We start from the raw sequence: 14,156 nt of genomic DNA, 5'->3' as shown, positions 1-14,156 counted from the left end.
TCACAGGTTTTGGTATGCGGATCTTGTCCGGATGGCCTCTTGCCAACCGTGGACTCTTCCGTTAAGACCAGACCTTCTGTCACAAGGTCCTTTTTTCCATCAGGATCTGAAATCCTTAAATTTAAAGGTATGGAGATTGAACGCTTGATTCTTGGTCAAAGAGGTTTCTCTGACTCTGTGATTAATACTATGTTACAGGCTCGTAAATCTGTATCTAGAGAGATATATTATAGAGTCTGGAAGACTTATATTTCTTGGTGTCTTTCTCATCATTTTTCTTGGCATTCTTTTAGAATACCGAGAATTTTACAGTTTCTTCAGGATGGTTTAGATAAGGGTTTGTCCGCAAGTTCCTTGAAAGGTCAAATCTCTGCTCTTTCTGTTCTTTTTCACAGAAAGATTGCTATTCTTCCTGATATTCATTGTTTTGTACAAGCTTTGGTTCGTATAAAAACCTGTCATTAAGTCAATTTCTCCTCCTTGGAGTTTGAATTTGGTTCTGGGAGCTCTTCAAGCTCCTCCGTTTGAACCTATGCATTCATTGGACATTAAATTACTTTCTTGGAAAGTTTTGTTTCTTTTGGCCATCTCTTCTGCCAGAAGAGTTTCTGAATTATCTGCTCTTTCTTGTGATTTTTACCTAAAGTTGTGAATTCCAACAACATTAGTAGAGAAATTGTGGTTCCTTCATTATGTCCTAATCCTAAGAATTCTAAGGAGAAATCATTGCATTCTTTGGATGTTGTTAGAGCTTTGAAATATTATGTTGAAGCTACTAAGTCTTTCCGAAAGACTTCTAGTCTATTTGTTATTTTTTCCGGTGCTAGAAAAGGCCAGAAAGCTTCTGCCATTTCTTTGGCATCTTGGTTGAAATCTTTAATTCATCTTGCCTATGTTGAGTCGGGTAAAACTCCGCCTTCGAGGATTACAGCTCATTCTACTAGGTCAGTTTCTACTTCCTGGGCGTTTAGGAATGAAGCTTCGGTTGATCAGATTTGCAAAGCAGCAACTTGGTCCTCTTTGCATACTTTTACTAAATTCTACCATTTTGATGTATTTTCTTCTTCTGAAGCAGTTTTTGGTAGAAAAGTACTTCAGGCAGCGGTTTCAGTTTGAATCTTCTGCTTATGTTTTTTCATTAAACTTTATTTTGGGTGTGGATTATTTTCAGCAGGAATTGGCTGTCTTTATTTTATCCCTCCCTCTCTAGTGACTCTTGTGTGGAAAGATCCACATCTTGGGTAATCATTATCCCATACGTCACTAGCTCATGGACTCTTGCCTAATTACATGAAAGAAAACATAATTTATGTAAGAACTTACCTGATAAATTCATTTTCTTTCATATTAGCAAGAGTCCATGAGGCCCGCCCTTTTTTTGTGGTGGTTATGATTTTGTATAAAGCACAATTATTCCAATTCCTTATTTTATATGCTTTTGCACTTTTTTATCACCCCACTTCTTGGCTATTCGTTAAACTGAATTGTGGGTGTGGTGAGGGGTATATTTATAGGCATTTTGAGGTTTGGGAAACTTTGCCCCTCCTGGTAGGAATGTATATCCCATACGTCACTAGTTCATGGACTCTTGCTAATATGAAAGAAATGAATTTATCAGGTAAGTTCTTACATAAATTATGTTTTTTTTATTTAAACTTCAGTCACCTCTGCACCTTTTATTTTCTCCCTTTTCTTCCTGTACCTTCGGTCGAATGACTGGGGGATGGAGCTAAGGGAGGAGCTATATAGACAGCTCTGCTGTGGTGCTCTTTGCCACTTCCTGTTAGCAGGAGGATAATATCCCACAAGTAAAGGATGAATCCGTGGACTCGTCGTACCATAGAAGAAATTAATTTATCAGGTGAGCATAAATTTACTTTTTTGTTGCCAGTAGAAATTACTCTGTTTTATATATAAATACAAATGTTTATTCTATAATATTACATTAAATATGAATACCTATCTATTCCCGTAAAGTTAAATGTCTTTTTAAGATATAAAGGTTACAAATTAGTAATTTGCATATTGATTTCTGCCTGGCAGCAGTAGATTACTATGTAATGGAAAGGAAGTCTCTTAATAAGCATGTCATTTCTGTTTGCCTTCCAGGAATTGAGCTCATTGCTGCATTTTATGGTTGTTTGTACGCTGGCTGTATTCCTGTAACCGTGCGGCCTCCTCATGCTCAAAACCTCACCGCCACCTTACCTACAGTGCGCATGATTGTAGATGTAAGTAGTGTTAAAAACACCACAATATTTTACATCAAATACAGCAAATTATGTATGTGCCTTTGTGACCTACACTTACAATATATTACATGACTGGCAAACCATAATTATGTCATTAAGTATAAACTATATTCTTTTTGACAACATTCATGATATATGGTTTGGTTAAACAGCTTTGTTGTGAGAGGAATAATTGCCTTTCCTAAAACTCCTTTAAACATTATACTCTTTATTTTAATGTTCAGTTTCATGTGTGTTGGTGAATATGCCCATATGTTTGTGAGTGCATTAGTCAGACTCTGTTGGTCAGAGCATTTGTTAAAGGGACATAAAACCCCGTTTTTTTTTTCTTTTATGAATTAGAAATATCGTGTAATTTTAAACAACTTTCTAATTTACTTCTGTTATCTAATTTGCTTCATTGATATCCTTTGCTGAAAAGCATATCTAGATAGGCTCAGTAGCTTCTGATTGGTGGCTGCACATAGATGCATTGTGTGATTGGCTTACCCATGTGCATTGCTATTTCTTCAACAAGGACATCTAAAGAATGAAGCAAATTAGATAATAGAAGTAAATTGGGATATTGTTTAAAACTGTATTATTCTCTACCTGAATCATGAAAGAAACAATTTGGGTTTAGTGTCCCGATTTTGACAAGTTCTTTATGTGTTTAATCTGCAATACAGTGACATTTTTTTAATACCCTGGCCTATTACATTCTACTATACAGGAGCTGTTTTATTTTAACTATATTTGTATTATGCATTTTTTATTGGTTATAGAATGAATCTGTATTTGCCTTAGTAATTTGCACACTTTATATGATTGATAATACTGCCCTATAGTCCTGGGTAAGTGGGTATATTTTATGCTTTCCTGTGTGTGTATATGTATATATGTATGTAAGCAAGGAGTGAGAGACTAATCTGCAGTGTTTGGAGCCTAAATTTTTCCCATTTCTTATGTTCCTTTTGAAATATGGAGGACGTTGTTTCTCATATGTTCTTATTGCCAAAGTGCCCTATTGTATTTCAACTGTCCATGTTAATCTGTATTATTCAGGCTGTGAGAGATAATGTCATATTCATGAACTAGGCCGTCTCTGTTTCAATACTGACTGAGGAAAAATTGCATGATAGTAAAATGAATATATTCAGTATGACTATGCGTTATAGTATTAAAAATGCAAGTTATTGCGCATCTTATTTGGAGAAAGGTCTCCTGCTAGAAGTACTATAACAAACCATGCCAGATTTAGTTGCTAACATAAATCAGTGTAACTAAGATACAAATCTAACCCACTTTTATTCATGATTTTTTTTTTCTTCAAAATAAGTGTTTTTACAGCTAATCGCTCCAATTTACTCAGACCACTCCTCCTCTTGGCAACAATCTACACTTTTTTTATTCAGTAACGTTTCTTTATCTGGTTTTCTGGCCTTTAGGCGGCCAAGTGATTACACAGCACGCCCCTTGGATCAATTGCGCATGTGCTTCTTTTTTCCTACGGATCCCTGACTCTGCTTCCTAAAGGCCAGGAAAATCAATTTGCCGGATGAAGAAACGTCACTGAATTAAAAAAGTGGTAGATCGTTGCGGGGGGTGGGGTGTTTATGAGTAAATCGGAGCTATTAGCTGTAAAAACACTTATTTTGAAGAGAAAAAAAAAATCATTAATGAAAGTGGAGTTTAGATTATATCATAGTTATACCATCCACTTTATTGTTAAGTTATATTAGCAACAAATATTGCAAGATGAGAGCTTTGATTAGGAAATTGGGTAGCAGATACATACTCCAAAGCAAATATTTGTGGTATGATAACAATAAATGTAAGATACAACTTATTATACAACATAAATATAAAAAGTAATACAAAAAGTGTGTATACTATGTGCACTAAAGGAACACTGAACCCAAATGTTTTATTTGTGATTCAGATACAGCATGACATTTTAAGCAACTTTCTAATTTACTCCTATTATCAAATTTTCTTCATTCTCTTGGTATCTTTATTTGAAATGCAAGAATGTAAGTTTAGATGTCGGGCCCATTTTTGGTGAACAAACCTGGGTTGTTCTTGCTGATTGGTGGATAAATTCATCCACCAATAAAAAAGTGCTGTCCAGAACTCTGAACCAATTAAAAGCTTAGATGCCTTCTTTTTCAAATAAAGATAGCAAGAGAATAAAGAAAAAAAATGATAATAGGAGTAAATTAGAAAGTTGCTTAAAATTGCATGCTCTATCTGAATCCTGAAAGAAAAAATTTGGGTTCAGTGTCCTTTAATACTGTGTATAGGGTGGTGCTTTATAAAGAAAAAATTGTATGCTTCTCAAAGCCATTCAGATAGGCACACCTCACCTCAATTGAATACTTGGGTTTTACTTCCACGTGTTTCTGGTTCCTAACAAATAAAATTCATGGTGACTTGTATTAGATCTTCATGCATTGAACAACTATATGAACACACCTTTAAAATGGAATTTCGCTGCTGATGACATTCTTCATTCTCCGCAGGCATTGCGGATGATAGACTTTATGTATATCTGCATATTCCACTTACGGTTGATCATTATCATTTCCAATTTAATTTGCTAGCCCCTCCATGAAGAATTTTTACAAAGGTCCTGGTGACTTTTTAAAGGAAAACCCAATATTATCATGTATCACAAGCTACATATACCTTATTGTGCAACATTTTTATTGTGGATCCTTGAGAGAACTTCAACATGTCATTTTTTAAACTTGTGGCTTTTTAAACCAAGCACGACTGCATGTTCAGATTGAAAAAAACACCTTATTCTAAGTCTTTTTTGGGGGCACAATTTGCCACTTGCTACTCAAAGTAGTGTTCCCTGAAAGAGGACAGTATTGCCCCCCTTATTCAATTAGTCAACAGGGTCTTGGCAAACAGAACAGTGCTTACTTGGATTACTCTTATAGAAAAATTGTCCTCCACTCTCCGTGTGTACAATGGGCCAGGTAGAGGATGTGTCCTATTCTAGTTTACTTTCTGGATACCAGGCATCACCAGAATGAAACACAGCTTGTGTTCCCTTTCCGCACAAAATAAAATCGACATTGTCCTGGTGGATGATTTGATTGCATTTTCAGCAAGGCAAGTTCCAGCCAGAACCCCAGGCGATATGTGTGACTACCAAGTTCAGATCTTGCCATGAAGAGCAATTCTACATATGACATTGGTCCAGTAGACAAGTTATTGTTGCTGAACTCAAAGCAGTTTGTCTAACTCTGTCCTTTCACTTATGATGTAGTATCTTGCAATTAGAAACCATGGAAACACTCAAAACCTTGTCTGATGTAGGATGCCAGATGTTTCTGCAATGGCGATTACAATATTTTCTAGTTGTTACTGTGCTTCATCTGTCAACAAAAATGCACTTGCCCAAAATGCTATCCCAGCAGACAGTACATTTTTCTCGGAGGTAAGTATTTCATCTGACCCAGCAAAAGAGGGACTAAAGTAACAGGCATTCTTCCCTTGGAGTGCAATTATCAGGTAAAAAGATTTGTCAGTAACTTACCTTTCTGTTAAGCATAGACAGCGTTACTATATTTTTGTTGTTTCTATATTTTGAATAATTTATATGTAGGCTTTCTCTAGATATTTCCTCAATTTGTTGTCATGTTTCAAGTTCAGCTTGACATATAACCTTGGTGGTCATTCTGTCCAATTATTTGGACACCCATTTCTGAGCACAAATGTGTATACATCTTCAGCCTACTACACTTTATCATTGGATTATCTGGTTTATCCAGTACTTGATTCTTTTTACATTATAAATGCACAAAAGGTCTCAGTTCCGGTGCTTTTAAACTGCGTTATTAGAGTCACATATGCTCATAAGCCATTGGTTCAATTTGTTCAAAGAGAGTTTCATATGCAGACTAAACACTAACCCAGGGAGATTTCCCTTTAATCTTAATTTGGAAGATCTTTCTTCTTAATATGAGGAGAGTCCACGGCATCATTACTTACTGTTGGGAAATACTGAACCTGGCCACCAGGAGGAGGCAAAGACACCCCAGCCAAAGGCTTAAATACTCCCCCCTACTTCCCTTATATCCCAGTCATTCTTTGCCTTTTGTCACAGGAGGTTGGCAGAGAAGTGTCAGAAGATTCTGAGTAGTTTCTTATGAAGGGTATCTACCCTTCGAAATGGGACTGGAGTCTTGTCAGCCTCTCAGTGAGAGCATTGACGAATGTTAGGGTCTGAAGATGCAGGGAGAGTCTTTATGCGAACGCATCCAGATTCGTATTAACAGCTCCTAAGCAATCAGTGTTGACCAGTTTCACTGCCTGCTTCCATCACTCAAGTCCATGCCTGGAGCGATGCTACAAGACTTTCAAACTTGAGAGGCTGTGTTTCTGTTCCACAGCATAGATTCCATTAAGATCATTTCATTTTTTATACATATAACGCCAGAAGACAGGGTCACAGTGTGGCTCCTTTTATCTGTATGGAATCAAGGGTTAATCTGTCCTGAGGGGGATTATTGAACAGTGGGGATTAATCACATAAGTTTATTTGATTATGCTGCGACATGTGTGAGATGTTTTTTAGGCTCAGGCAGTTGTTGGAACATACAGGTTTTTACTTTCGTTTTGGTGAGCTGTGCAGCCTGAAAGGCTTGGCGCTTTTTTTTTTCTAGTATAGCAGGGGCGGTCCTGCATTGCGCACCATGTGACCGGGTGTGGTTACACTTCTTTCCTCTCTGTTTGGCCAGGGTCATAGGAGGTGGTAAGTGCCCCAGCCATTGGGGGTATAAAGGTGCTGTTTTTTCTTAATAGTCAATAATCTGCTTTGTAAGCGCAAGCTATGGAGGATTCTGATGCGTTAGAGGGTACTCCCTCTTTACCTAAGTCGAATACCTGTCTATATTGTGAGGAGGCCACGCTATACCCGCCCGTTCAACTATGTTCCACATGCCTTGATAAAGTAATCATGTCAAAGAAGTTTAATATGTTTGATACCACTGAGCTGCCCACCTCTGAGGAGTCTCTGTCCTGTGAGGTGCACACCCTACAATCATCTCCTAATACACATGCAGCTTCCCGTAGCACTCCTAATCCTCCATCTGGAGGGGGCCTTTTACCGCCAGACTTTACTGAGCAGTTACAAACGGCAGTGTCTGCAGCCTTTAGTGCTTTACCTCACCCTGGTAAGCACAAGCGAAAGGTCAAATATTGCTATCCTAGTTTATTGGATTTATCTGATACAAGATTATCTGATGATGAAGGCGCCTCTGATACTTCAGAGGACGCTCTTTCTGGGTTGGAATATGCTGCCTCTAAACCTACAGCTGTGGAGAAACTAGACTTCAGATTTAGGATTGAGCATTTACGCTTTCTGTTGAAGGACGTTTTGGCTACGTTAGAGGTTCCAGAGCCCAAATTGCCTGAGGAACCTTTTGATTCCTAAATTAGATAAGGTCTACGAGGACAGGGTTGTACCACAAACTTTCCCGGTTCCCGTAAAGATGGCGAATATTATTAAGAATGAATGTGAAAGTATTGTTCCTTTTAGAAATTGTTTCCGGTCCCGGACTCTCAATTGGAGTTGTGGGGTTCCATCCCTAAGGTGGATGGCACTATCGCCACGCTTGCTAAACGCACTACTATCCCGCTTGAGGATAGTTCGTTATTTAAAGAGCCCATGAATAAAATATAAACTCAGTTAAGAAAGATGTTTCAACATACGGCATATTTGTTTCAACCGACAGTGGCTGTTGCTGCGGTTGCTGGAGCGGCTATCTACTTGTGTGATGCCTTATCTGAATTGATCGAGGTGGAGGGTCCCTCGACGATATCCAGGAAAGAATTAAGGCCCTAAGGGTGGCTAATCCTTTTATTTGTGATACTAATATGCAAATTATTCGCCTGAAGGCTAAGGCTTCAGGTTTTTCTGTTCAAGCTCGTAGGGCACTCTGATTGAAGTCCTGGTCTGCGGACATGACTTCTAAGTCCAGACTTCATTCCCTCCACATTAAGCCTAAGGGGCAAGGTCCTAATTTTCATTCTGATAAATCCCAACGTCAGCAGCCCGCTGCAAAGCCCGAGCAATCCAAGGGTACTTGGAAACCGGCTCAGTCCTGAAATAAATCCAAGCAGAGCAAGAAGCCCACTGAGACAAAGTCGGCATGAAGGGGCGGCCCCCGATCCAGTTCTGGATCACGTAGGGAGCAGACTGTTGCTCTTCTCGGACGCTTGGTTTGGGGATTTGCAAGACCCGTGGGTCCTGGAGGTCATCGCTCAAGGATACAAGATAGCTTTCAAGTCTCATTCACCCGGGGGCAGATTCCTCTTATCAAACCTGTCTTCCAGGCCAGAAAAGAGAGAAGCCTTTCTGGGGTGCGTGAGGGATCTCTCCTCCCTAGCAGTCATTGTCCCGGTACCTCTCGCAGAAAGAGGTTTGGGATACTATTCAAATATTTTTGTGGTTCCAAAGAAGGAGGGCACTTTCCGCACGATTCTGGACCTAAAGTGCTTAAATTCCTATCTGTTCCCTCGTTAAAGATGGAGACGATAAGGTCTATCCTTCCCTTAGTTCAGGAAGGACAATTCATGACCACCATAGATCTGAAGGATGCTTAGCTTCACTTTCCAATCCACGTTCCTAAGGTTTGCGTTCCTGGACCAGCACTTCCAGTTTATTGTACTTCCATTTGGTCTAGCTACTGCTCCAAGAGTTTTTACGAAGGTTCTAGGGGCTCTGCTTGCAGTGGCCAGAACCGGAGGTATTGCAGTAGATCCATACTTTGACGATATTCTGGTTCAAGCAACATCTGTCTGGCAGAGGACCAATTCTAAATCTCTTCTGTTTCTTCTTTCGATCTCATGGTTGGAAGATAAACTTAGAATTCGAGTTCTCTTATTCCCAGTACCTTAAGGCCCTCTGTGGCTCGGTGTATGGAGGTTATTGGTCTCATGGTGTCCAGCATGGACATTATTCCTTTTGCCAGATTCCATCTAGACCTCTTCAGCTGTGCATGCTGAGACAGTGGAACAGCGATCATTGGATCTGTCTCAACAGATTTCTCTGGACTACCGGTCAAGAGAATCGCTCTCCTGGTGGCTCTGTCCAGATCATCGTCCCAAGGACATCCTTCTTGAGACCCATCCTGGGAGATTGTGACTACGGACTCAGTCTATCAGGATGGGGAGCTGTTTGGGGTGCCAGGAGGAATCCCTCCTCCCGATCAACAATTCTGGAACTTCAAGCAATCTTCACTGCTCTGAAGGCTTGGCCTCTTCTAGGTTCGTCCCAGTTTATCAGATTCCAATCAGACAACATATCCTTGTGGCTTACTCATCAGGAGGGAAAGAAGGAGCTTCCTAGCAATGAGGGAAGTATCTCTGATTCTGGAGTGGGCGGAGGCCCCTCAACTGCTCGCTGTCAGCGATCCATATTCCAGGTGTGATACAACTGGGAAGCGGATTTCCTCAGCAGACAATACTTTATCTGGGGGACGGTCTCTCCATCCTGAGGTGTTTGCGGGGATTTGCAACAAATGGGGGATGCCGGAGATAGATCTCATGGCATACAGGCACAATTCCAAGCTACCCAGATATGGGTTGTGGTCCAGGGATCCTCAGGCGGAGCCGTTACCACTTCTTTCCTCGTATAGTGGCCCGCATCAAGCAGGAGCAGGCATCAGTGATACTGGTTGCTCCTTTGTGGCTGCGAAGGATGTGGTTCGCGGACCTGGTGGGGATGTCCTCATCTCCTCCGTGGAGGTTACCTTTGTCGCCAGGGATCTGCTGGAACAGGGTCCTTTTGTTCATCAAAATCTAGATTCTCTAAGGCTGACTGCGTCGAGATTGAACGCTTAGTCTAGCCAGAGAGTTTTCTCTGAGAGGGTTATTGACACTCTCATTCAGGCTCGTAAGCCTGTTACTCGTCGCATCTATCATAAGGTGTGAAGAGCGTGGTTTAGGCCTAGCATAGGTTAAGACTGCCATGATACTTTCCTTCTCCAGGAGGGTCTGGAGAAGGGCCTTTCTGCCAGTTCCCTGAGGGGACGATTTCGGCCCCTTTCTGTTTTACTGCACAAGAGGCTCGCAGAGCTCCTGACTATGCAATCTTTTGTTAAGGCTCTGATAAGGATCAGACCTGTGTTTAAAACTAACCTTGGAGTTTGAATCTTGTTCTTAAGTTTTTTGCAACGGGCTCCGTGTGAGCCTATGCATTCGGTTTACATTAAATTGTTGTCCTGGAAGGTTCTTTTTCTATTGGCTATTGCCTCGGCACGCCAGAGTATCTGAAATAGCTGCCTTGCAATGTGAGCCTCCTTTTTTGGGTGTTCCACACTGATAAGGCTTGTCCTACGTACCCCACTTGGGTTTTCTACCTAGCTGGTGTTCTGATCGTAACATCAATCAGGAGATTGTGGTTCCTTCCTTATGTCCTAATCCTCCTCCGAAGGAACGTTACTTCATAATCTGGATGTGGTTCGAGCTTTTGAAGTTTTATCTTCAAGCTACTAAGGATTTTAGGCAAACTCTTTCCTTGTTCGACTTCCTTATTTTTTGGTTGAGGAGTGTTTTACGCTTAGCTTACGAGTCAGCAGGACTTAGACCTCTTCAGAGGATTACGGCTCATTCCACTAGAGCGGTGGCTTCCTCTTGGGGCCTTTAAGAATTAGGCCTCTATGGATCAGATTTGTTAGGCGGGTTACCTGGTCCTCCTTACATACTTTTTCAATAATTCTACAAGTTTTAAGTTTTTTGCTTTGGTCGAAGCAGCTTTTGGGAGAAAGGTTTTTATAGGCTGTGGTGCCCTCAGTATTAGGGTCCACCTCTCTTTTATCCCTCCCATTATCATTCAGTGATCCTCTAGCGCTCTGGGTATAGTTTTCCCAACAGTAAGGAATGTGCTGTGACTCTCCTCATATTTAGAAGGAAAACATAAATTATGCTTACCTTTTAATTTCATGTCCTTCTGTATGAGGAGAGTCCACGGCTCCCACCCCTATGTTCCGATGGACGGACCAAAATTTGTTTTTCTCTTCCGGCACAATTTATACCCTGATATTTCTCCTATTGTTCCTTGTTCCCTTGGCAGAATGACTGGGATATGAGGGAAGCAGGGGGAGTATTTAAGCCTTTGGCTGGGGTGTCTTTGCCTCCTCCTGGTGGCCAGGTTCAGTATTTCCCAACAGTAAGGAATGGTGCCATGGACTCTTCTCATACAGAAGGAAATTAAATTATCAGGTAAGCATAATTTATGTTTTTGAGCCTTTAAAGCAACCATTCCACTTCATCCCAAATTGAAGTATTTTTTTATTTTGGCTATTAGCTCAGCCAGAATAATAGGTGGGCTATGGGCTCTTCCTGGTGTTAATCTTATTTGGTCTTCCCTCAAGACAAAAGTGTTTTATTTGCAGTATCTGAATTTGTGCTTAAGGTAGTTTTAGCGTTTCATGCTGCTCAAGATATCTGTATTCCCTTATTTTGTTGTGATATGGAGTTTGGAAATGGCATTTCATCTTCACATCTATATTGGTTGAATGAAAGACTGGGAGCAAAGTTGAAGACTGCTTATCATTTCTACAGTGGACATCAAAAGCTTGTATGCTGACAAACACTACAATCTTCATATGGATTTTCAGCACATTACCCCAGATTATGACAGTAATTCGAACATATGTGTCATTGGGTCTTAAAGGTCATTTTTGCAAGTGCTGTTTCTTATCTTCGAAAGACCTATGCAGTAATTTTGATGTCTCCTCACAAATTGAATATGCATGCATCAGCTGAGGCCACACGTTGGAGACAGGATCCCTGGTTCTATAGTGGCTTTCCAAATAAAGCATATTTGTAGGATGGTTGTGTGTGTGTGAGGTTTTCTAAACCTGGGCACTTTTGCTACTTGATAATGATTTATTGATGAATGCTAATATGGTGAGTCAATATAAAAAAGAAATTAAAGAGGCATGAAACACTAGGAAACTGTAATATAAAATGTTTAATATGCAAATAGTGGGTGGGGTTTGACCATAGAAAACAATTAAAAGAAAATGTCAGTAAACAAGATGTTTACTGTCCCTCTATAATTATCAAACCATTCCCTAAAACAGCATACTGTGAAGTTTCCCTCCGTTTTTGCCATTGCTTTTTAATAAAGATGGTATATAGCCACCAGAAAAGGCCATGTTAAGAGGCCATTCTATGTTGGTGAGTGCTTCTATAGGGAATTCCACTAAGTATTTTTATGTTTTTACATCTGCAATGTTGTTTTAACTTATAGATTAAATGTGTACAATACGTTATTTCCCAAAAGTTGGCCTTTACAGATTGCTTTGCTTCTATTTTAGGTTAGCAAAGCTTCTTGTATTCTCACAACACAAACCTTATTGAGATTGCTGAAATCCAAAGAAGCAGCCCTCAGCTGTGGAAGTGAAAACGTGGCCTACAATCATTGATACAGGTAAATAATTTAGAATTTAGAATTATCTGGAATAACTAAAATTTGACTTGTGAGAACAGGATCTATTGAATCCTTACACCGTAATGTAAAATGCATCAATTCCTATGTAGTCAGGTAATAAAATAGAATTTCTTTCCTATGGCATGTAGAGTCCACAACTTCATTCAAATAACTAGAGGGATATTCAACTCCTGGCCAGCAGGAGGAGGCAAATAACACCCCAGCAAAGCTGTTAAGTGTCACTTCCCTTACCCATAATCCCCAGTCATTCTCTTTGCCTTTATCACGGGAGGATAGCGAAGATGGTGTCTGAAGATATTTAATCCTTTAATGGGTACTTTTCCCTGCAAGCAAGGATGAGGTCTAGCTGTGTTCATTTTAATCTCTTTAGTAAGAGTAATGGTGGCCTTTAGCAGTTAGAAGGCGGTGAGGTAGTCTTTGCTTTATTCTAACACTTTTGCTGCCCCCGTTGCAGAAAGCCAGGTTGGTTACTCTGTTTTTTCTTTTCCTACAAGTCCCTGACAGGAGTGGTAGTGCCTGTCACACCTAGCTGTTACCTGCCCTGCGAGCTGGATCCACAGGTAAGTGCATTTGCCTTCTAGGTACTGAAGGACAGCACTTGAGAGGTTAACCCTCAGGTGGATCTATTTTGGGACACATTTATGGGCAGTTTTTACTGGCATGTTGTATATTTTTTTCTGAGACTTAAGGGTTAATTAAGAACTAAGCTTGGAGTTTTCCTTTATTTTACATTGGCTGAAGGGTTGTTAAGGGTTTTTAACATTTCCCACTTATTTATGAAGTCCGGATACGGGTTAAGGAATAGAAATTCTTTTACTTTTGTTTTGAGCCGTTAAAGAAATGGGCGCTTGTAATTCCTGTGGTGCAGTTTCTTTTCTCAGCCCACTCACGTGACTCTCTGATTTTCAGTTTTATTGTAGAGAGCGGAGCTTAGTGAGTCTTGGAGCGTCGGCTTGGCGGCTAAGTTTTTTTTTGACGATCGGATCGTCTGCCAGGAGGAGAGGAACTCTGATTTCATCTGGAGAGTCTCGCTTCCCCTTGCTGGTGGTATTTTCAATTCCTGACAAGGTAGGAGCCTCAGGCAGTCTGAGGTTGTTTTTTAAGTATGACAAATTCCCTTTGTCCTAAGTCTAATACATTTTTTAGTGCCTAAAGTTCTTTTCTTTCATGTATTAGCAAGAGTCCATGAGCTAGTGACGTATGGGATATACATTTCTACCAGGAGGGGCAAAGTTTCCCAAACCTCAAAATGCCTATAAATACACCCCCTCACCACACCCACAATTCAGCATTTCTGAAATGTGTTTCAGATCTAGAGTTGACTGGAGTAATTATGCCAGTTCCAGTTCCGGAACAGGGGATGGGGTTTTATTCAAATCTCTTCATTGTACCAAAGAAGGAGAATTCCTTCAGACCAGTTCTGGATCTAAAAATATTGAATCGTTATG

The 14,156-nt window shown here is 40.2% G+C and overlaps 1 protein-coding gene across 1 annotated transcript in view; it reads left to right on the top strand.

Moving 5' to 3' along the window:
* DIP2B (disco interacting protein 2 homolog B) overlaps positions 1 to 14,156 on the top strand; it is a 624,447-nt gene that overhangs the window by 551,250 nt on the left and 59,041 nt on the right. The window contains 3 exon segments of the mRNA XM_053708237.1: positions 2,110 to 2,231; positions 12,575 to 12,643; positions 12,645 to 12,687. Of these exon segments, the coding sequence (XP_053564212.1) occupies positions 2,110 to 2,231; positions 12,575 to 12,643; positions 12,645 to 12,687 (234 nt within the window).

This window comes from Bombina bombina, chromosome 3, assembly GCF_027579735.1.
Source record: "Bombina bombina isolate aBomBom1 chromosome 3, aBomBom1.pri, whole genome shotgun sequence".
NCBI classification, from domain to species: domain Eukaryota; kingdom Metazoa; phylum Chordata; class Amphibia; order Anura; family Bombinatoridae; genus Bombina; species Bombina bombina.
Note: the sequence above shows the minus strand (reverse complement) of the source record. Positions and strands in the feature narration are given on the sequence as shown.